Source organism: Lytechinus pictus, chromosome 3 (genome assembly GCF_037042905.1).
Source record: "Lytechinus pictus isolate F3 Inbred chromosome 3, Lp3.0, whole genome shotgun sequence".
Taxonomy (NCBI): domain Eukaryota; kingdom Metazoa; phylum Echinodermata; class Echinoidea; order Temnopleuroida; family Toxopneustidae; genus Lytechinus; species Lytechinus pictus.
Window position 1 is genome coordinate 47,409,003 of NC_087247.1, and position 25,715 is coordinate 47,434,717.

General features: G+C 34.2%; 1 protein-coding gene across 1 annotated transcript; it reads left to right on the plus strand.

The window, feature by feature from the left end:
* Positions 1–5,847: 5,847 nt before the first annotated feature.
* On the plus strand, positions 5,848–25,123 carry LOC129257121 (alpha-1,3-mannosyl-glycoprotein 2-beta-N-acetylglucosaminyltransferase-like). Its single transcript, XM_054895377.2, has 11 exons — positions 5,848–8,045; positions 8,939–9,065; positions 9,781–9,967; positions 14,923–15,031; positions 16,135–16,276; positions 16,921–17,055; positions 17,429–17,519; positions 18,136–18,240; positions 18,833–18,923; positions 19,918–20,088; positions 20,452–25,123. The coding sequence occupies exons 1-11, from the start codon at positions 7,929–7,931 to the stop codon at positions 20,563–20,565; spliced, it is 1,389 nt and encodes a 462-aa protein (XP_054751352.2). The 5' UTR covers positions 5,848–7,928; the 3' UTR covers positions 20,566–25,123.
* Positions 25,124–25,715: the final 592 nt, after the last annotated feature.

Consider the following 25,715-nt stretch of genomic DNA (forward strand, 5'->3'; position numbering starts at 1 on the left):
AAAGTTAGACAGCTGGCAGCTGTCTGTTTCAAGGAGTTTTTAAAAATGTTTATTTGTTTATATCTCCTCGTACACAGACGGCTAGCGATCGTGCAGCCGCCATTAGGGGATTAACAATGCAGAATATCCCCGATGGCACTCATTCAATGAACAAGGTACTTATGTCTTATGATTAGACAGGAATAACCGTCGTTTCTGGGGATTTATTTAACAATTTCTGACATTTTACTATCATCCCCATTCACCGACGCTAGTGTGTTAGTGCGAGCCTGCATGTGTAATCAGGTCGCCTAATTCGGGCGACCGGGTTTTGTCTAGATTTTTATTTTTTTTAAATTCTAAATGACATATTATCGTGAACGAAGGCCCACTATTTTCGTTTGACTCTAATCTTTCTTTTGATACTATACATACCGTAAGTAACGGTCTATTAACCGCACCTTTTTCTCGGCGGGATAGAAGCAAAAGTCGGGGGTGCGGTTTATCCACGATGACGGGTCTAAGCCCGCCCGCGTAACCCCTCCCGAACATGTAAGACGTCTGCCAGTTCACAACACATCGAGTGGCCGAGCGTAGCCGCCCAGGGCAATGTCGTTTAGAGGGGTATGAGCCGCAGGTAATGGGAAGCGATTATTACGATCTTAATCAAATATTCTCCATAACAAACGCACCCACCTTCATGACACTAATTTCGACTTTATTCTCGATTCAAAGCAGCGAAGTACCCTGGCTAAGTTCAAAGAGAAACCAAGCATACTCTGTAATATTTTGTCACAGCTGAGCGAGAGTTGAGTAAGCTGCGCTGAGAGCTAGCTAGCTTGCGTTGTATTGTGAGCTTGCTTTGTATTGTGGTTATATAGTGCGACTTAAGCTGGCGCTATTCATTATAACCCCCGCCGCCTCCCGGCCGCGAAAGTCTCGTTTCGCGCCAGCTTATTTTTTCTTTCTTGTTTGCTTTTCATAAGATACCATGTACACCACACACGAGAGAGACGGCACGAAGCCGTAAATACAATTGGAAAAAATGCCAATTTCTTTGTTTCTTGAACCTTCCTGTAATCCCGTATCCAAAATTCATGCCAAGACATCAAATGCTAGACAAATTCTGAAAGTGATTGTGAGGTTGTGATGCAAGAAATGTGAATGTTTCTTCCTCCTACGCCGGAAAGACACATCATAATTTGATAAGATATACTGCTGGTACCGTATCGTAGTTTGCAATGTAAGAACGGCAGTGCTGTGTGTGTGTATACTGTGACTGTGAGGTGAGTGAGTGTGTAAGTGGCCAACATTGTCAGGACTTTTCTTTCTTGCTAACATTTAGATGAATTGATCAAGAACAGCAGATTTTCGCATACAGGTAATCTCTTTGGATACCTTGAAATCTTTAACTGAGTTTTTGTTTCTTCGTACCTCAAATATGCATGTAAATGTGAGAAGGATTTATTTATTTATTTTTTTTAGTCCAAAGTTGGGGGTGCGGTTAATCCACGGGTGCTGTTTATAGTCTGTTACTTACGGTATTCCAAGAAAATATTGAAAATATACGTTACCGATGATTTATTCCTTATTTTTTTAATCTTTCTGCCGGAGAGGAAAAAATGGCAGCCGTGTGTTGGTGCCCTCTACGTTCAATGAGTTGTGCTTTTTTCAAGGCTTTCCGATTAGAATTTTCGATATCCTCCCGCGGGGGGGGGGGGGGGGGGTACTCGACCAAAAAAGTGGTAAGTATGTGCCGTGGGCGAGACAAAAAACGGGGGCTGTGGAGGCAACGTATCCTCGCAACAGGTTTTGCATGCAAGTGGAGCTTGACGTGGGAGAGCCAATCACGTCTCTCGTACACTTATAAACGTCATCAAAAAACCCCAATTTCGCGGACGTAATTGAGCGTGATTGAAGCATTCAGAGAGAGAACTTTAAACTATCAATTAAGTGAGTTTCATCGGTCTCCCTGATAAATTATGTACACCATCGTGTTCTCCTTATTTTCCCCTTTATTTAACTTGATATATAATTCTTCATTTTTATGATTTTCAATATATTTCTACTTTAAGATGCACAATTTAGTCACATGCAAATGAGAGAATCGATGATGTCCCTCACTATTTCTTTTGTTTTTTATTGTTTGAATCATACAATATTTCATTTTTTACAGATTTGACATTAAGGACAAAGTTGACTGAACCATAAAATGTTAATGGTAATTCCATATGTTCAGGGAGAAATAAAACATTTTTTTCACAGGACAATGGGGAGAAAATTAATATATATTTCATATGATAAAATACAAAAGAAATAGTGAGTGAGTGATGTCATCAGTTCCCTCATTTGCATACTGAAGGATGTGCATATAACTGTTTTGTGAAATTAAGCAAAACTCATAACTTTCTTATTTTACATCCCATTTTGATGAAATTTTTAGTGTTATGTTTGTTGGATTTTTCTCTATTTATTCAAATAAACTTTTTGTTGGAGTGGACTTGTCCTTTAAATAACCATTAGGGGAGAATGGGGTAATCCTGAACACCTTAATATCTACTAGAAGTGAGGTGGCGCTCTCATGACATAATAGCCGTAACCAGTGTTGTGTCCAAGGCCGGCATGTCTGAGGCCAAGGCCAGCTTGTTCGAGTCCAAGGCCGGATCACCCGAGGACAAGGCCAAGGCCAAAAGGGTCAAGGCCAAACAGTTTTAAGCTCATCCGGCCCAAAGGGCCAGATGAGCTTATGCCGTGGCATCCGTCGTCTGTTGTCCGTCCACAATTTCAAAATGCTTCTTCATCATTTCAAGTCGATTTCAATTCTGTTTGCTTTATATGATAGCACTAGGTAGGGGATTCAAAATTTCTTCACAGAATTTTGAAACTCATTAATTAAATATGCTAATTTAGACGCGTTTTTTAAATTTCACAAAAAATGCATCTTCTTTTTTAATATTTGTTGACCGATATTGATTTTTTTGCTTCCATCTGGTATAGCTTTATGAGGTTCACAAAACTTTAACACAGAATTTTGAAATTTTGACTAGAAATTTTTTTATGTTAAAGTTGAATTAAGAAGACGATTCCAAATATTGAGATATTTACATTAATAGCAACCTTACAACCCCCCAAACACTAGGAGGTGATTCGACCCCCCATTTTCTTTTTTCAAAATAGTGAATTTGAACGATTTATCCCTACCCATTTTCCCTGAGTTCGCTCCTGCAATGCCTACAGAGACGGGTGTTCTTTGACTGTGACGTCACGGGGGGTATTCGGTCCAGGTGTAGTAAACAAGGCAGTGCCGTTTTGTGTACAATGCACGTACGCCTTCATATTTACTTTTGTGTCAAAACTTCATTTTATCGCTATTGATTTTATGTGAATGATACTGAAAGGAAGTAATAATTATTCAAAGACATATATAGTCAATAATATATCCCTACATTGTTAAAACTGTTCTTCTTTGTAGCGATTTTAGACGATTTTAATGCCTTGTTTTCGTTCGGGACTGTGTCCGTGGCGAAACAAGTCATAATGGAATAAACTGCAGTTGAAGTTGTATCTGTGAGCCGGAGAACTTGCAAAGAGGAAATGATTAAAAGTATTTTTATGGCCGTACTATTATTCCAAATATGTAAATTCCCTCAGAATGATACCATAGACCCTAAAGGAATAATTTCAAGGCGAATAATATGAAATTTGATCGAGATCTTCTCACCAGTCAATAACATAGAAGACGTGTTATTATGACATATTTATCCGCGTGTGATGCGGCTCTTGCAAAATACAGTTGGTTGCAGAATTGCTTTGTGCCGACCGGCTGCCCGCTCCGGCTCAGCTAGCTGTCGAGCTACCGTACCGCATACCTTTCTTGCTGTCTTCAACTCAATTGCGTTTGTATGTGTGATGATGACCTCTAGTGTAATTAAATATAGAAAACAACTCGGAAGGCTGAGAAGAATAGTACATTTGATTCAAGATTGTTCTGTGGAATGAGCTATGAGTGGAAATGATCCAGAGGATATAAAAATGGAGTCAAAGACAAAAGGAAAGAAGAAAAAGACGCCAGGGGATCGCTGCATGGTCTGCGGGTCAACATACCGGTACCAGACCACTACATGTACACTCAATGCCTGGGTGTTGTGTGTATTGTATAGGCGTGCAGCGCGCGCAGAGCTGAGCTAGCCGCCGGAATTACTTTCCAGCTACTCACTTGATGGAACATCGTGATAAAATAAATGAGAAATAGTGAAAATATCATTCAATAACTCACTGTTTGCAATCTTACATCATGATTTAAGAGTTCATGATAGTTATTCATACTGTTTTTTATACAGGGAAAGTAAAGATTTGTACATATGATTCCTATTTGTTTGATTTGAGTTGCTTTGAAAAAAAATTGTAAAATCATCTTTCTCTGCATAGCATTTCTGTATTACATCTGGACACCTCTTATACTAAATTCCCCCTGGTGACGTCACACTCAGAGTAATTTTTCTGTACACTCGTCTCTCGGGCTCTGACAGGTGGCTAATTTCATAGACTTTCAAAGCAAAATATCGAGAAGGCAGAGGATTTTTGTGACATGCTATCTGTTTGAACAACTGATATATACTATATATTGTGTGTGGAACCCATATTTATGGAAACTCACCCCCTTCTTAATTCAACTTTAATTTAAATGCCTAATTTTCAAAATTCACATAAAATGCTTCTTTATTTGTTGACCGATTTTGATTTTTTTTCTTTCATCTGGTAGAGCTTCATGAGGTTCACCAAAATTGTACACAGAATTTTGAAATTTTGACTAGAAAAATTTTTATGCTAATTTATGCCTATTTTTCAAAATTCACATAAAATGCTTTTTTTTCTTTATTTATCGACTGATTTTGATTTTTTTTTCTTCCATCTGGAAGAGCTTCATGAGGTTCACCAAACTTGTACACAGAATTTTGAAATTTTGACTAGAAAAAATATGCTTATTTATACAAAATTTATTCATAAATCACAAAAAAATGCTTCTTCTCTGTCATTTATTCATCAATTTCAATTCTGTTTCCTCAATTTATGTCACCAATTTAATTCACTACACTGTCAACTGGGCTGAAATTAATAATTACGGTATGTTAAATTTCTTTACGCGATGCCAGATGAGCTCCACATCATTGATGTGCTAGTTTACAGTACTAGCGTGTGCGTGCACGCGCATTGCAAAGTCTAGTCTCCATCACGTCATTGTCAGTGCAGCATGTACATGGGGTCCCTTGAAGAGTACAAGCTCTAGTCTAGATGTTCTCTGTTGCAATCTGGGCATATTTGAGGGGTTTTTCCTCCTCTAATTTAATCATATTTTATGGGTAAACCAGATACATTTTGTAAGTGAAAAATGAATAACATTAACAACAAGGCTCATAAAGACAAAAGTCATTTTAGATTCTAATTCAAGCCATCAAATTTATTGTTCAAATCTCAATTTTTATAGGTGATGTAGTCAAATAAAGATGAGAAAATTGCATTGGTAGTGTCAGAGTCATTTCCAAAAATGCGTTTGTCCTGGTTAAAATGCAGCCCGGGCGCTAGCTCGGCCATACCCGTCAAGGGTGAGAAAGCGCTGGCTCGCTCGACCCCAGTACATGCACCACCGCTGACGTGGTGTGGTCGCATAATGATCGAAGCAGCAAAACTAACCCTAAAAGATGCATACTCACAAGATGAATGTCCTTAATAACATCCTTAAAAAGTGCTATTGTTAAGGCTCAAAATTGTTGATTGCATGCCGTAATAAAGGTGTAAACTAACAGGTTCGTTTGGCTTCATCCAGATTCCAGATCTCGAGAAGAAAATTGCATGTGATAGAGATAGCTAGTTTCCATTTCAGTCGTTATGAGATATATGCAAAGGCCAATGCATATGAACGTAACATACTATGAATATACATGGTTAAGGTACTACGAGAAACACCTTTGGAGAAGTCTAATTTTTGTTTTGGCTGTCTTGTAATTTCCTTGGCTTTGCTTTATTTTGTGTTGTTGTTTATTCTCTATCATATTTTTTTTACTAATCAGCGATGGGATCAATGGAAAAGACGGACAATTATTGCCAAAGCCGGAATTCTTGGTAAAAAAAATGGAAAGCCGAATTCCGGCTATTGCCGGAATAATATTTTAGAGAAACTGACAACATTCGGCATTTGCACACCCTGAGATTCTCCCAGCCTTGACCTGAGGATTATGTGCACGGATCTGTTGACTTGTCTCTTCCGATGAAATAATAATTAAAAAAATGCTTATGACAGATTTTCACTTTTTTATGGTTCTTTCATTGAAGAATGAAGAGTGGGGGGATCCGGAACGTGGGTAATCCCGAAAACCTCAATATCTACAACAAGAGGTGAGGTGACGCTCTAACGACATAATGGCCATAACGCACATTGTTGTCTGACTTCCTGTGCATGGATCTGTTTGACTTGTCTCTTCCGATGAAAGAATAATTGAAAAATAATGCAAATGACATATCTCCTCTTTTTTATATGTCCATGAACGGCGTTCGCGGTTACCCCGTGGCTCGGTAGTGCGGGGTAATCCTGAATTTCTGCGTTTTGTACCATAGCTTTTAAATGAATTATTGATGTTGAATAAAGACGTTACAGTCAATATGTGTTTTATCAAATTATGTATTAGTCTTGGAAAAAGGCTCACTTGGAATCTTCCTATCACTCTGATTAAAAAAGTTTTCGTCATTACCCCACTTTCTCTTAAACCCCATTCCACAGAGAACAAGACCGCTGAAAGACCTTTGAAAGACCATGAATTTTGGTTGATCTTTCAGAGGTCTCTCAATGAAACTACAATGGTCTTTGAGGTCTTACACGAGTCCTGACCAATCCTTCAGTGGTCTTTGTGGTCTTCATGGGCTCCAAAACTTTTTGAAACTGTTCAAAACAGTCTTACACCGGTCTTACAGGAAAATGGTCTTTCAATGGTCTTTCAGCAGTCTTTCAGCGATCTTTCGATGAACTTTCAAAGGGCTTCATAGTCTTTCAATGATCTTTCGGCAGTCTCTCAAGATTTTTGCGGAGATCACTGTAAGACTCATGAGAGATCATTGAAAGACCAGGCAAAGTCCATGGAAAGAATTCTGAAAGATCACTTGTTGCATAAAAGATCTCTGAAAGACCATTGAAAGATCTCTATAGGACTACTCTAAGACCAGTAAGACCAAAAATATCAATCAGTCTTTCAGAGTACTTTGAGGGGTCTTTCTGAGCCATTCCACAGAGATGACAAATTTCAGTGATCTTGAAGACCGCTGTAAGACCTCACCAATTTTAAGTCTTTCAGTGGTCTTTCAATGGTCTCCGTTCTGTGGACCATAATTAAAATTTCAGATTTTTTTCTTGACATGACTAGATCCCTTTGACTTATAGAGTCAGAGGAAAGGGGAATTAAGTGGGGGCTCCAAATTAAAAAAACTTTGGTCCCTCAAATTTTGTTTTGTTAAATTACCATATAAAATCTTACTAATTTATACTACTTTATTATGCTATTTTTTAAATCATCGAAAAATACCCTCTCAAAAAATGTATTTTTATAGGGAGAATTTAATATTTTTGACATTATGACACTTTCTTCCAGTAGGTGGACTAACGCACAACAGAGGAAGTCCAAAATGCATGACTATATTCTATAGATGGTTTTTAAAGTATAGTGATGACTTGTGAAGACATTCCAACTATTTTAGAGATATCTCAATGGCCAATTGAATGAAAACAATAAAATGATGAAAATATGCATGATATTCTAAATTTGGCTGTTATGGTACCTTGGCCCAAAAGTTAGTTAATTTCTTTTAACCACATTTTGAGAATGAATAAATGTATTGTAAATAAAGCAACTTGTGATATTTGTATTTGATTTTTTTGTTTTGGTTGTGTTTCCTTCAGACTGATGTCGTCTATCACAATGAAGCGAAGGATGGTCCTATGGTTCATAGGGTTTTTCATTGTTTGGAACATAGCAACTTATTTTCTTTTCACTAGACCAGGCAATACAGACGATCATATGGTAAGCTTTTTTTAGGATGATATATGCAATGGCCAGGAATAACAGCCGTTAAAGTGTAGCATAGTATTGTCCTTGTTTGTGAATAATGCCAATCTGCATCAATGGTCATTGAAGCAATTCCAGTTAATATTGCAATATTAGTAATATCTTTTATTCTCCTGAACATTCAGCCTTTTGAGATATATTGTGTGTTGTATTCCTACTGAAGAATCATACTTTTTACAAATATGGAAGTTGATATTACATGCCTGCATTGATTTTATTTATTCAATCAAAGTAAGAGGGACTGCCAGAGTTTTTTGCACTATCTACAATGGAGTAACAATCTAATAAGCGTGAAGTTATGGTGCTTCTGGATATCATTTTAAATACCCTGTATTCGCGAATTGCCACAAATTCAACCAGTGCAATATTCAGAGCTGCCATGTACAATAGTAGGATTTTATCTGTTTAGTTGGATTTTTATGATCATACATGTAGTAATACTGAATATGATTTTTCCCTTTGAAATGCATTAGGATTTTTGAAAGTTGTAAGAATGATAGTTTCTTGTATTTTTTCAAAAGTTTATTACATTCATGGTTAGTATGAATATTCAGCAGAGAAATCTTTGAAACTCCTCCAAATTTACATAGATTGCAGAGTTTTTGTCTCGCCTGCATAGCAGAGCACAGTGCTTCACCCAAAATACAATACAGTGATGCATTCAAAATTCATAGTGCTGCACCCAAAATGCATTGCTAGAGCAAATTGCAGCATAATGCCATTAACATGTCACTTTCATTCTCATTTGCCTTTGGATGCATCCTTGAATCAATTTCATTATTATACTTTCAGACATGGTACAAGTACACTATATTTTGTTGATGTTCTTTTCTTAATTCTTATTGTAGTTCAAGTCTTCCAAAGAGTTTTCAGAGAGGTTGAACAGACTTCAAGGAAGACTCAAAGATCAGATGGTTCTTAATGAACAACTCCTTCATGAGATTGAGCAGGAAAAAGTGAAAATCATCAACAAGAGTAAGTCTTTCTCCTTCTCCATCGTATGTATTAAAGTTGTAGCCCTGTTTCATAAAACATTCTACGACACACAAGAGTGCAAAATACTGTAATAAGCATCTGAATCATAAATTATGATAGAATGAAGGCAAATATGTCAATCGGTAGAATTACACACAAGAGTGCAAAATACTGTAATAAGCATCTGAATCATAAATTATGATAGAATGAAGGCAAATATGTCAATCGGTAGAATTACACACAAGAGTGCAAAATACTGTAATAAGCATATGAATCATAAATAAATTATGATAGAATGAAGGCAAATAGGTCATTCGGTAGAATTACAAAGTGTGTATTGAAAATAAGCTTTGTAAAACATTTGCCAGATATGCTTGTAAGGTATTTGTATTGAAATGTGCAGTACAACTTGTGAATGATGAAGTTAGAGCAGGAACAATCATCGGGCTTAAACTGAATCACTGAATGTCGTGTGTTGACCTGCTGGTATTGAATTTATTGAATTAAGCAGTATAACTTGCAAATGATAACTTTAGAGCAGCAACCATCGTGCAGTTTAAAGCTGAATGTATTGTTGACCTACTTGTACCAAAGTAGAATTAGGCTACATTGACATTGAGAGTTACATTAATCCATGGACTAAGTCCTTTTTTTTTCATTTTTTAAAGTAAATATATAATATATAAAATATTGATTATTTTTCAATTTTCTATAGTTAAAAACATTCCTGCTGCAAATGAAGAACACCAACCTCCTAAGCTCATTATACAGGATCAGGAGAATGAGAAGCCAGCAGAGGAAAGTAAACCTGATTATCCATTTCACACCTATAAGATACCAATCGTTGTCATTGCATGCAATAGACCATCTGCTATAAAGCGTAGTTTGAACTCCCTCCTTGAGTAAGTATTGTACTTCAGAATTACCCCTTGTCAGGAACTTGATTTCTTTTGATAATCAATAGACAGTAGCTGGTGTTCTTTCCCTACTTTTGTCTACTTTTGCCTTCTGAATTTGAAATATTTTATTGATGATTATTATTAATGTACTAGTGTTTACTATTATGAGCTTCATTGTATTCCTGGAAATTACATGTACATATTAAAGATAAAAAAATAAAAATTAATAATGAGGTGAATGGGTACCCGGTAGGATTTATTCCTTGAATGCTTTTAGTGCCTATATGATAGCTTAGCGACAGCTGCGGTAATAATATGATACCAAGTATCAAGCACAGTAGATTATATATCTGGAGCATCTGCATCATTCATTTTAATCATATTTTTAGTATAAGCTGCAATATAGAAGTAGATCTACATGTAATCCACTCTACGTGATAATTTGTCATATTTGGTTGAGACAAGTTCCGTGTTTGATTACACATCTTGCTCTTGTGTAGGGTACAATTTTGATTACTTTTACATAATTTAGTAATTGGAACCAATAGCATGTTGTGCACGATGTTAGAAGAAACAGAGGATTACCAGTAACTGCTAATACTCAATGGCTCTGAATAGACTATACCATCTGCTGTTGCATTAAACTGGATTTAAAGAGTGTAAGGGAGGGGGGCCTTGCATAAAAATTGATTCATTGTATTATATTATTCAACATAAATTTCATCAATATTTTATTTATTATCTTGTCGATTTGACTTTTACAGCAAAATCTATGAGAAAATATTTACAGAAAATGGCAATATCTTTTGCTTACTCACTTGCTTTCTCACAATTAAGAACAGAATGTTAAAGATAAATGTAAGTTGTGGTACTGATCTCAAACTGAGTTCAAACAGAATCCAATAAAATTACCACCAAAGTGTTTGTATGTATAAAAAAAACAATGTGTCAAAAAGCTCTGGAAGAAAATGTGTAATTGCTGAGAAATTAGCAAAATAAGCACGGAATACCATCCAATCTCTTTTATTTTTCCAGGCCTAGCGCTAGGTAGCGAGACATGTGTTGTTTTTTCTCCGGGAAATAAAAATAGAAGAATGTGATGAAATGTTTGTGCTGTTTTTTCCTGATTTACTGGAAAATTATCCTTTCTAAGTTCTTTCGGTGATTTGGGTGAGATATTTCATGAAAAATAATGTGGTTGTAGGTAGACTATATTGGAAAGTATATGTAATCAAAGTGAGTTTGCGTAGGATTGAGTTTAGATTGAAATCTCATCTCCCCACGTACTAGATTGAATTTGGGGGAAAAAATCTTGGCAAGTATGCGTCCGGATAATAGAGAGATCCGGATAAGGGGAGGCTGGATAAGAGAGGTCGGACTGTATTGTTAAAGGGGAATCCAGCCTTGGCCATACAATGTTGTGTTGGGAAGGAGAAAAATAAATCAATCAGAATGGCGAAAGTTTGAAAGAAATCGTACAAGCAATAAGAAAGTTATAGCTGCTTTAAAATTGAGATCACTAATATTATGTAGATTTCAAATTGGCAACTGGGTAAGTAAATTATGACAAGGGGCAAGGACAACTTTCCCATAGGCCATGTACTTTATTATCAGGGATTTGTTGTTTTCTCCTAAGTACCCATTCCCCTGGGGCAATAATCTAAATATAATCCAGGTAGTATATTGTTTTATGTACTCATGAAAGAAAAATATAATCTGAAATAAAACTTTTGGGAAAAATTAGATTTTAGCCATAATATGTATTGGAGTACATGGAAGAGTAGTCCTTGCCTTACATCACTATGAAATCCCATATGCGGCCAATTTGAAGTCTCCATGGGTATAGTGATTACCAATATTTACAATTATTAAAAATTCATAACTTTCTTGTTGTTTGACCGATATTGTTCAAACTTTCACCTATCAACTTGTCTGATTTTTCTTTTTTTATGAAAACAAGTTTTTATTTGGTTTGGATTCCCCTTTAAGGCTCTTCAAGCATCTTATTTTATTATAATGTATTAAAAAGCTGTATGCATAGATTGCAGCCTAAAATGATTGTACCACTCCATTCTGCTTTGAGCAGTCGTAGATTGATAAAGCGCTATATAAATGCCAATTATTATAATTATTCTTGAGACATGTTTTATGCTAAAAAGAGAAAAATGCTTTGAAAAGTTTTGAAAATTCATGGACCAACATTTTTGACACTTTGATAGTAATTGCTAATTTGTAGATTGCATCTTCCACAAAAAAATGTACATGTATTTTATAATAATAGCTGGATTTATAAAGCGCTTTTTGCCAGAAGATAAAAAAGCACTGCTATTATTACCCCGGCTTTAGCTCGAGCTACCATCACCGGCGCTCACTGCATGCAAGGAATTTATGCCAACTCTTTCTGACAGCAAATTCAAAGACAAGTTTGAAAATAATTTTAATAGATTTATCAAACACCACAACAATGATTTGATAGTAGTCATGAGACTAGTGAACAAACATACAGGGTGTATGGCTGTCAAAGGAAGTGGTTGGAACTATAGATACTGAAGTGACACGAATTAAAATAATAATATCAAAATAAGTAGAGTAAAATTCAATGAGGGTATTAAAATCCAGATGTCAGGATTCATGGACTTTGTGATGTTGACTGGAAATATCTGTGGTCACATGAAGGAATTTAGACCGATCACTGGTTTAGATTATTTTGTGACAGGTATAACAATAACTGAAATTGATCACTTGATTTCTTTGAAATATCAAAAAGTATGTCTGTGTCCATATGCAGTGGATTTTAATCAAGACTGTTTTTCTAGCTTTCCTGTATTTTTTATCTTGAAATTGTATGTTATTTTGTATATAATCAGGGTAGAGCAATGCTACAATTTAATAGAAAAAAAAACTCATTCAGATTGACCAACAGTCACTTAATAGTGCTGAATGGCCAAATCCTTTAATTGAAAATTAAAGGAAACATATTGTGCAAACAGGAATTCACTGGCATGATTAACATTGGTGTTTCAATTGAATTACATTTTTTTGTTTTTTGGGGGGTGAACACTTGGGATGAAAATATGATTTTCTGATAATTTCATTACCTACATGTACCTGCAGGTTGTATTGCACATTTATCATAAATGTATATGTTTGAATATTTGGAATAAAAGAATTTAAGTGATAGAACCAACTTTTTTTTTCAGAATGGTATTGATGATGAGGAAGGCAAGGTACAAAATGAGGATCACATACGGTACTCTAAAAAGTTAGGAATGTGATATTGCCCAGCTGGGTTTCATGTGTTCTAAAGCCAGACCAGTGAATTTAATGCATGTTCAGTTTTTACCCTAATGAATATTAAATTCATTTTCTGACCATCACAAAATACATGAAGCTTAACAAAAAAAAAAACATTGTGTGAGTTCTTGAAGTGGTTTGCATAAATTTCTGGATATCATGACTACTCTTTTTTTTTGCTGAAAATTATGTTGCCCTTTAATATTGATCAGGGTATTTTATCTACAATACATTGCTCTTTTGACTGGAAATATACGCCCATTATTGTTACCATACTGTATTTGTGTGTGAAGAAAAGTAAATTGAGCTCATTGATTTTCTCTGATGCATGCAGCTAAAGTGAACTTCATATTACACCTTTGCATAAAAGATATATAATGTATACCCTACCTCTTATGCTTGTAATTTTATATCTGAGGTGTGTACTCTCACAGGCATTACCATTGAGTGAACTGTGAAATGACAAAGCTGTTTCAAGGGCTTGTTTATATATTCTTACACATGGAACATCTGTTGTAGAATTTCCAATTTTGATAGACCTATGTTAATTTTCATGTGCCCTGTTTCATCAAACTTTCCATTGATTATAACTTTATAAAGTATAAATTTCATTGGAAAGATTGCTCAAACGCCTATCAAAACCTGGGTTTTAATGGAAGTTACACCTGTACCATTAGTATGAAGTATAAAACAGCCGTATTAAAATGAGCTTGAATGCTGCTCTTCTTTGTATTGAGCAGGATGGATACATACTGTAGCATTGTATTCAATTCTGGATTTCAAGTATTCCATTGACTACAAACTATATCTGAGAATTATGACCTCTAACCTGAATGATTATATAGAAACAATGTTGTTTGAATCATTAAAAGAAAATAATAATATGAAGTTTTTATATACATGTACTGTACATGTAGAGCTAATACAATACAGTTTTTAAGTGCTTTACAACTTATAAATTGAAGGTAAATATTACAAGTAAAACAAAATGAATTTAAATAGAAACAAAGTATGAATTGTAAAATGTGTAATGTCTCTGCAAGGATATGTTCATTTAATATGTTTTCTTGATGCAAGAATGCCCTTGGTATTGACATTACAAATAGGCATTTTTGCGTGAAAGGAATAGGTGAAAATGTGGCACTAATTGCTGTTTTTTTCACATACTAGTATATGACTTACCCAACAATTGGTAAAGTAAATTCAACCATTTATTGTGAGCTACATGTACATGCATGTGGAATGTAAATTTGCTGAATATAAAGAAATACTGAACTGTTCCTTTTTTCCACTATATTTTTCGAAAATATGCACAATCATTTTCATGTACCTTTCTCAGTATCCAATATTGTTCAATTTGATGGGCAGTTGGTTGGTCATCGGTTGGTCCATCACGAATCTTCATTCTATAAAGTTACTGTTCCCCTAGATGGTGTTAATTGCTGAGAAATTCCAGTGGAAATACGTACTTGTGTTTGTATCATTATCACATTAAAACAACTTGTCAATATTTGAAACAGTTTTATCTGTAAATTAAACGGACTCCTATCATGATGATAGACTACTTGAACTTTAATCTGAAATCATTCAATATTTACAATAGTATTGTTTTTCCCTCATGAGTTGTATTTCTTAACTTATTAAATTTCTATGACTCCTTTCAGTACCAGGCCATCGGCAGAGCAGTTCCCGATATATGTCAGTCAGGATTGCGGTGATCAGAAGACTGCTAATGAGATTAGGACGTTTGGAGACAAAGTTGTTCATATGAGGGTGAATTGAATTATCAATTATCTATTATCATGCTTTAGTTAGCTATTTATACTATTGTACTATAAAAACAGTTTACAAGATATGACATTTTACATAACCTTTTCTTTTATAGCTATCTATGTCAACGTAACTCATGATTGGAAGGGAAAAAAAAGAATGAATTGGTCACATACATTAATTCATGACATTCTTCTCAATACTCTTCTCGTTAGTGCCAAGCCTACTTTGTTTTATTTTATTTTTTATTTTTTATAAAGCTATTTCCTAGAAGATTGTTTTAATCTTCTATATCACCATGTAAAAGTTAAAGATTCACATAAAAATAATGTTTTCACATCATCTTGATAGGCCAATGATTGATAGGCATACTACGTGGTTCAACTGAAGTTGAAGAGGCTTATTTTGCAAGACCAGCAAAAGTCATCTTGTTTAAAAACAAGCAAGGAGTATAAACAAATCTACAAGTTAATATAAAACACACAAAAAACACTCTTATAACTAGTATTACCCTACTTCTTGTTCTTAATACATGTAGTAGAGGGTTAGGAATGCAGAGTTTTTTTGTCTTTGATTTTCACCTTTTTTCAGTTTTATTATTTTTTTTCCTCTGGAGAAAATATAATACCTTTTGCAACTTTTGTTTTTTCACATCTTCTTATTTATTTCTGGTGGATCAGAACCCTGCAAGTGGGAATTGCACTTCTTTTTGAGTAATCGTGTCAAAAAATCTGAAATGCAAACTGTTACTCTAGATGCATTTGATGATTTTATAGTGTTTCTCCCTTGTTAACAGTGAAGCCTTCTTCAATGATAAGCAAACGCTTTAGACAGAGAACCATGACTTGGTGTGAGATTGCCAGGTTTTTATGTATAATATACTTGAGAAGTTCCTGTGATAATGTGAGAAAGATATTTGAGGATGGTGAGAAGAACCTTGGAGCAGGAGTCTCACATTATGACACTTGCATTGGGTACTATATACATGCACTAAGTACTACCATTTCCCATCAGCTTTTAGCTCTCAGAATATGGTAGTGCAGATATTGTTGATGTCTATTTAAATTAGATTTTTTTTTGGCTTTTATGTTATTTAATTGTTACAGCAACCAGATCTTAGCCCTATTGCAAATCTTCCAGCAAACCAGAAAAAGTTTGAAGGATATTACAAGATATCCAGGCATTATAAGTGGGCCCTTGACCAGATGTTCATTAGGAATTCATTTGATGCTGTTATCATCGTAGAAGGTATAATAATACTAACCATTAGATTTGTTAAATATCAGCTGGAGGATATTGAAGTGTGATATCCTTACTTACGTCTATAATCCAAATTTCCCTGCTGTTACATAATGAAGACATGATTGTGCCAACCTACATTTGTTTTATTGTGTGTAATAATTTCGATGTTAAAAAAAGATTTGTATACTATAGCATCTTTTTATTTTGAAAAGAACTATAGAAACATGCATTGCAAACATTTTCCATGATGATTTTAATAATGCAATGAAGATTTTTTTATTATCTTCTGATACATGGATTTCATACATTAAAATCAGAATTTTAGCATAAGGTCACAAAAAGATATAAGAAATCATGACATGCTTCTTAATATGGCTATGAATCACAAATTTCATTTACAGAGTTATAAAAGTTTTATTCGAACAATTGTGAATTTTTTTATGTTGATAGTTTTCTGTATTTAGGATATGACTTTTATTGAAATACAGGTACATGTACAATGCATTCCTGAATAATGGTGTTATATGTATATCATGTTTCATTAGTCATTAATAAATATTCATTAAAAATAGGAACATCTAGTAAATTTTGGAATAGAAATGTTCTTATAACCATTTACTTTGTCATTTTCTTTCCTATTCCTTTTCTAGATGATTTAGATGTGTCTGTTGATTTCTTTGAGTATTTCTTAGCTACCTACCCTCTCCTCAAGGAAGATCCCACTCTGTGGTGTGTATCTGCATGGAATGACAATGGGAGGGACACAAGAATAGAGAAAAATCCAGGTAATAATTCACAATATAATTAAAATATTTTTTTATTGTTTTAATTCATATTTTCTAGTGTTTTATTCTGAAAATACTTTTTTCAAAGTAATGAATACATCAAGATGCTTTCAGCAAAAGTTAAAGGGAAGTATATACAAAGTTTCTGTATTCCTCTACAAGGAGGCATGATAGCTCATTGGTTATAACCTGTTGGCAAGCTTTCGAACATAAATCATTTTGCCACTGCCCCTTAGTAAGATGTTTATCTTATTTTATTCACTTCTACCAAGGTGAATTTGCCAAAGGAGTTTTCGTGAATTAGAGTATATATTCAAAAGAAAGATCTATGTTTTTTTCTACCAACTTGATGGTATGGTATTCTTCTTTGCAGGGTTGCTTTATAGGAGTGACTTTTTCCCTGGTCTTGGTTGGATGTTATTGAGAGATGCATGGCTGGAGTTAGCTCCAAAGTGGCCAGCTGGGTAAGATTGAATGTTTGTTATTTATCAATAAATTATAATTGTATAAAATAGAAGAGAATAAAGTAGAACAGAATAACATAGAAAAAAAAAAGAAGAAAAAATCAGAATATATAAGTAAATGAGTTTGCTGGGTGAGAATGAATGATGCTAAAATGAGAATGGTTTTCCATATAAATGTACTTGTTATAGAGTTGGAGAGAAAGCAAAAATTAGAATAAGGAAGAAGATGAATAACTTAATGAAATAATGATTGATTTAATGGTGGAAAAGTAAAGTAATAAGTGACTGATCAAATGTTTAAATGGATTAATGAATACATATGTAAGTAATCAAATGATAAATTTATAGACAAAAATAATCATAAATGAAACATTATATGACAAGGAAATATATGTATAAATCAATCAATAAAGTAATCAATAAGTACATATATATATATAATGAATAGTGATAAATGAAAAACTTGAAATCCCAAATTTAGCAATGATAAAGCCATATCAATAGAGCTATAGATGACCAATAAAAACCCTGAATCAGAAAATGATGAAGGGTTATAGTTATTTAAAAAGGTATGCTTTCATTTAATATCTCCTACCTTTCATTTTTTTTTTCTCAGGTTTTGGGATGATTGGATGAGGCTCCCAGACCAAAGAAGAGATAGATCCTGTATACGACCAGAAATATCTAGAACGGATACTTTTGGAAAATTTGGGGTTAGCAAGTAAGACTCGATCGGTGTAGTATATACATTTGTTGTCTTTCTTGCAAAGCAGAGTGAGACAAAGGCCCAAATATTTTTTGCCTCATCTGTGTTGCTGAGTGTGATGAAAGGCCCTGTTATTTATGTCAATGGCAGTTGTGTTGTAAAAAGTTATACTGTAATCTTCATGATTTTTTTTACCCATTTCTCAGTATTCAAATGTATATGTATGTCTCTTGAAGGTAAAATAGAAAATTATTGGGATCCCACCCATTTCCACATCAAAGGATCTTATGCTAAAAGTGATGTATTTACAATAATTTTCTAAAGATTTGAAGTGACATACACAATCATTCTTTTAAAAAAGATGCACAATTATTCTTTGGTAGGTCTAATGTGTCCAATCCAGCCAATCCCCATTTTTTTGACACCTCATCCCCTAAGCCTCAACCTGCCTATGAATTAAACAATGACATTTATCTTCTTTTATGAAATATTGATAATAATCATTTAATTTACTTCATTCCTGGCATAAAAGGGAACATGTGACTCTATGTTATTTGTTTTGAATAATTAGTGGAATAGTTGAATTTTTTTTGTCTTCTTTTTGCAGGGGGCAGTTTTTTGAGCAGCATCTAAAGTTCATCACTCTCAACAAAGAATTTTATTCATTTACCACCAAAGATTTATCATATTTATTAAAGGTATTACTGTTATATATTTCATTCTTTAGAAAATAGAAATATTGTTGATTTCTTGTGGAAGTGGGCAAGAAGTAAAGCTTCGCTGGCTTCGCCAGAAGATAATGATAAATGAACGACAGTTTTGTAAGGATTATGTTTGAGTGTATTGCAGTTAAAGCTTATCAGCTTGTCCAATACAGCAAGAAGTAAAAAGGAATTAATGGTTTAGGTTTAAACGAGTTTACCCATCTTTGTATTTTGAGAATTGACTAGGATTGTAAATGCATTTGTGTGGGTACCTTTATAGATATGCAAGGCCATCTATCTTGAAGTAATAATTGCTGCAAGTTAAATTTTATATGATTATAAAACATTCTTTATAATGCTTTATCATTTCACTTCAACCTTACTAGTATATGCTGCATTTATAAAAAGGGTTTGGTCAGGAATCCTCATAATTTTTTAAAAATTTATTCAGATCAAATTAACTTTGAGATTGATCTTAACTCACGGCTGATCACACTTTTTTTATATTTTGTGTAGACATTTTCATGCCTCTGCCCACTGTCAGTAGTTAAAAAGAGCCATTCCTTTTCTGGATTATCTGTTCGTCCTCTCTGTCTTCATTCTTGCAGTAACTAATGAACTGTTTGATATGTCAATATCATATTTAAATCATGCATACCTATCAAAGTGACATTGATGTGATTGGTTTCGGGTTATCAAGGTCAGAGGTCATGATCCTGAAATGCCCCATTTTTGTGATAAAATGAAACTTTAATAAACCAACTTGAAACTTGACACGCGTATTTATGTCAGAATGACAATTATCTGATTACACTAGTTGAAAATGCTTTATTTGAACAGATGAATAATGTAGTTTTGAGTCCTCCTGTGTTGATAGTAGAGTATATATACCACATGTCCTCTCAAATAAATACTTGGCATCTGTTGAAAGGTATGATTTATTAAGATATGCATTCATAAGGTTTTCATGTTTTCTTCCTATTTGCAGAAAAACTATGATCCTGCATTTAAAGAGCGAGTTTACGGTGTAGATGAGTGGACACTCCAGGAAATTAAGACTAATCAGGGTCAAGGACCGAGCGAGGTTCGCATCACATACACTGATAAAAACAGCTTTAAGAGTATTACAAAGGCATTAGGCATCATGCAAGATTTAAAGGTATGGCTTCGTTCAATAGATTCTTAGTCATGAATAAGAATAAATGAGGTAGAAGAGGAAAGAGACTAGTACCATCTTGTGAACATCAAAATAATGAGTGATATGATGCTGTTTGTTTGTAATTGAATGATAATAATAGTGATATATATGGCATTTGTGAGGCCCAGACTGTCTAGTTGCTTATTCATTGGCCCACTGTATAATACCTCTGCTTTAGCTCCTTCTTTTTAAAGGCACAAGGAATTAATCCTGATTTGAATTATTATTATCATTTTGGAGTATAAAACCCTATATATACGTTTTGCTGTTATTGTGGAAGTAAAATAATGTATATCCTTGTTTGTATTCCTACTTTATCTGCAGTCTGGTGTACCAAGAACAGGGTATCTGGGGATAGTGACCTGCGTCTTCAACGGTCAGAGGATTTACATTGCTCCTGGGCGGCACTGGTCAGGGTATCATGTAGACTGGAGTTAACAAAGGCTCATCTGATGAGTGTGTATGTGGTATGATATAAGCCGAGATGGTGAGAGAAATGCAAACAAAAATGATGTTGAAGTGTGTGCAGAGTTGAAAGATTCTTATCCCTATATTCCTAGAAAGTTCAGAGAAAGGTGCTGTGACCTTTGCCAAATTTGTGGACTTGTCCTGCCCTATCCAAAGCCTGGTATACCTAGAACCAGAAACATGGAGGTATCTAAGGTGAAAAGTTGAAGGATGAGTGTGTGCAGAGTTGATAGATTTATAGTTTTGATATTCTTTCTTAAAAGGTGCTGTAACATGTGTGGATGTATACCTGGTACTCAATCAAGATGGAAAAGCTGGAGTCCATGCAGAACTGTTTTTGGTTTTGAAAGGGACTATCAAAAGATAAGTTTCTTTGATAATGATAATAATAATAATAGTAACACAGTTCTTGTATCGCGCATATCTCATTATGACATAACGTCCCTGTGCGCTTCCAAATGACTTGGATATTTTTACCTAGGCTTCAGCCCTGCAGCCTTTTTACAGCATGGAGGCATTTCAATGAATAAATTCCTGCCGGGTACCCATTCACCTCACCTGGGTTGAGTGCAGCTCAATGTGGATGAATTTCTTGCCGAAGTAAATTATGCCTTGGCTGGGATTCAAACCCATGACCCTCTGTTTCCAAATCAGAAGACTAATCCACTGGGCCACAACGCTCCATACAAAGTGGCCACAATTGCTCCACACACTTGAAGGTCTTGCATTCATCCAGAACAGACCACCCATGCAGATAGAGGTGGAAATATTAGAAATTCTGCATGCAAGTTCTGACTTAATCTCAGTTTCTTAGAACAAGATATTTCTGGCTATGCTGCTTTCAACAAAAGGAATGACAGTTTTGGAGTAACTTTAGACAGTAGCTGATGACCTTTCAGTGTTAAATGGTTTTGTTATACATGGCACTAATTTCAACAGCTACTACCCTTTCAATCTAAGTTTTCTTGTGTGTCATTCTTGGCAATACATGATGGAAAGTCAAGAGGAAAAGGTGCCAATATTTTCTGTCACATATAAGCTTGTTAAGATATATTACTAAGCTCAGCTAATTTTTGTTAGTGTTCAGACATGGTGAGACAAAATAAAAATTAATTATTGCAAAAGGTTGCATCAACAAATTGTTAACATAATAATCTTTATTTCGTGATGCCTTTTGTCAAAGTATACAAGGTCAAAGGTTTTTCTGCACAAATGTGGACAAAAACAATTTTGTGCTATTTTTTAAAGAATATGATTGGTTCACACTTGTCTGAGCTAGGCTACAAAAATGTTTCCTGTGTCTGTGCATTTTTGAAGGGGGTACATTATATGACATTGTCTTTGTGTATAAAATGTAGCTGAACTTTGTTACTGAGATTAATCACATGTGTGAACAAGCCATAAGTGGACTTGAATTCAGTCAGTTGGAGGAATGGTTCAACTTGCAGGTTAAAAATCTTGACTGTTTTTGTCTTAAAATAATTATCAAATAAATGATATATTTATGTAACACTATTTCCAGACTTCAAATCATAGCACTGAACTCCTGAAATAATTAGATCAGTGACATACAACTATCAATCAGAATTGAAATCTTGAATCCCCCAATTAATTCTTATTTACTAAATAGCCAATTTCCATATCATGGCTTTACTGCATTGGATTCCTGCTTTTATACCATGTGATTTGATTATTGGCAGGGTGCAGTATTCATTGTCAAACAGGCTTCCTACAGTAAAGAGAAAAGTATTATCAAACTGAGAATGAAGAGCATATATGTGGCTATGTGCTTCTTTGTATGTAAAAGTTGAGTCTTTATGTACAGACAGTACCTGATTGTCAAAATTGTGTGTGTTTGTGTTTGTCTATGATGTACAGAATACAGAATATCTTGCTTTGTGTGCATTGCAAGAATGTACACCGAGTGCAAAGAAACTTCAATGTGTGTACGATATGACCATACATAGAAAAAATTGAATTACATTTTCTTTAAGAAGCAACCCTATGGTATGTACTGCCTTGAAAATTTAGAATGTTCTATTTGATTTTGATTTTTCCTCTCTGGAGAATATTAAAAATTATTTGAGGTTTTTTTTTTTTATAAATGGGTGTAGATATGGTGGTGTCACACCATTCAAACTGAACAATATGTATGTACTGCCTGGAAAATTTAGAATGTTCTATTTAAATTTGATTGTTTCCTCTCTTCTTGGAGAATATTAAAACTTATTTGAGGGTTTTTTCATACATGGTGGTGTAACACTATTCAAACCGAACAATAGGTTTGTCATAGAAAATGTGAATTACATTTTTGTAAGAAATAAACCTATGGTATGTACTGCCTGGAAAATTTAGAATGTTCTATTAATTTTGATTGTTCCTCTCTTCTTGGAAAATATCAAAAATTATTTGAGTTTTTTTTTTTCATACATGGGTGTAGATGTGGTGGTGTCACACTATTCAAACCGATAAATAAGTTTATCATAGGCTTTATACAGGGGCTACCCCAGTGGCGGATCCAGGGGGAAGGGAGGGCACAGCCGGCCCGTGCCCCCACCCCCCTTTTGAGGAGCAAAATTAAAATTTGTAATGTAAAAATGCCCCCCTCCCCCATTTTGAAATTGAAGACCTTTTTTTTTGCTTGTCAATTTTTTTTGTGGACGAAATATCAGTAATTTTTGGTTAAGAACCTTTTTTTTTCTTTCTTTTTTTTTGCTTGTCAATTTTTTCCTTGGAAAAATGTGCCCCCCTGCTTCTGGAAAATCCTGGATCCACCCCTGGGCCACCCAATGGCAATAGGGAGTAGTTTAAGAAATTCCTTCCCATTTACAACTGGGTTGGAAGTGGCAAGATAAATTGATGTCTTACCTAAAAGACATTAGTTTTGCATGGGATCTGAACCCTAGACCCTGTGGTTCACAGTCCCGGAACTGATCCATATTGCTTCTACCTCTTCTACACCTCCATATTGGACCCTATCTCTCCCCCTTCTGTTACCTGCAGGCTCTGACTGTTTTATCTAATCATTTATAAGTTGTGTGGGTGTTGATCATCATATTTATGATGTATGAAACTAAAACTTTGTACAAGTTTTGATAGTTGGATATAATTTTTATTGGCTATGAATGTCAATGTAGTATCCAGTTTTGTAAGGACATTGAAATCTTCCTTTTCTTCCTAAGATTTTATTTTCTTCAAATTCAAATACGTTTTTGTTTTTGTTGTCACTTGTTATTAATTAGTCAACTTTTGCGTAGTACTTAAATTTATTTACAGATTGAAGGTGTATTATGTTGTGATGTTTAGTTAAAGGCATTCCATGTTGCATATCAACAACTGTTTTTTTTGTTTTGCTACTTTAGTTAAATGTGACCAGTTTTGTAGGAAATTATTTCTGTTTGTGATATCTGTTGGAGAAATTTGCATTTTGGAAGCACAAAATGAATTTGTTTATTTGCAATTGTAAACTTTTAAAAACTTCTTTTTTAGTCAGGTGTCCCTATAAAAGTAAAGTGTATAATTAGTGTTTGTAACTATTCTGTTTTAGCAAGTCTGAGGTTCTTCTGTTCCTTTCTTTCTCCAACCCTGAGTCATGCCTTCTAGATGTATGAGTAGTACGAATCCATTGTGTTCCTTGGTGTAATGCTTGTGCTTTAGGATGTGATCAAATGCTCTCTGGAATAGTATCAAAGTGATCAAGTCTCAGGTTGTCCCATCAAGATCATTGTTACATTGATCTTGTTCAAAAGCCTGACCAGTGACCAATGAGAATTATTGTTTCAAATCTGCAACTGATCCCTAATCTTGTTATGTGGTTCTGATACAGTTGTGACATGGTCATGGTACAATAATGTACACTTGATTACACATTTAGAATGGGACATAACTGCAGGTGAAAGGTATGCTAATCCATTTTTTTGACTGGAAGTTACAGTATGACAAGTGGTAATAGCCTTACCGTGGCTCTAAAAGACAAACAATAAAGAAATTTACTAGATCAATGTTTATTTATGTTCATTCTTTGATATCTGATCTAATATTGGACAAAGAAATGATAGATACCGAGGACTTGCCTTTTTACCTTCACTGAATTTTGAGTATGCTGCAGTGTATTGTATTTCTACTATATGGGTTTTTTTTCTTTCAATGAAAGTTAAGTCTTTTATTTAACCTGTTGTATTACTGAACTTAGTGACAGTTATTACATTATTTTTATTTGGATATGTTAGTGGTTGCGAAGTATAATTTCAAATGTAAAAATACTTTCTATCGACACCCTATAGTGAGCAATTCATCCATTTATTGATAAAAAAGTATGATTAAACTTTGACGAGCAGAAAAAGGGAAACCCAACAAATTTAAATGTGAAGGGGGGGGGGGGGGTTGTTAGATGAATTCAATGATATAAATCATGCATGTGTATAAAGGGATGTGATTATTTCATGCAAATGTACAGCAGTTAATGTCAATAGATCTTTGGGAACAGTGAGCTGTATATTTCAGAAATATATATTTTAAGAATTTACAATTGTGTATTTGTGTATTATTGTGAAAATGCATTTCTACAATACATTATTTAGTGCGAAATTAAGTGTTTAATTTATTTTTTGGCCACTGCTCTCATGACAATTTCTGCGATAAGGGACACTTTCATTCTGGTCTTTCTGTTTTGAAGGCGATAATATAGTTTTTCAAAGCTACTTTCTGTCCATTGTAATTACATTTTATTACAGTTAAATTTTTATTTTTATTTCTATTAAACAAAGATTGATAGAATGCAGAAGCAATTTAGATGGTTTTTTTTTTAATATAATATTTGAAGAAGAGTATCATTCATAATGAGGAAATTTTCCAAGTAAGGAAATTAATAATTATTTTGATAACCTGTATTTTCTATGCTATTCTTTAAACAATTCTTGTTACATGTTTTATGGCTTTTCTTCATTCTCAAGCTTTAATTAGAATTTGGACCAATTTATGAGGCAGTAAATTTGTCTATTCGGCAATAATAACATTCCACGATGGCAGGATTAATTTTTTGAGAGTGTTTTATCAGAAATCCATTGAAATATACATAGTTTTTATGATTATGATTCAGTCATGACTACTAATTTTGTAAT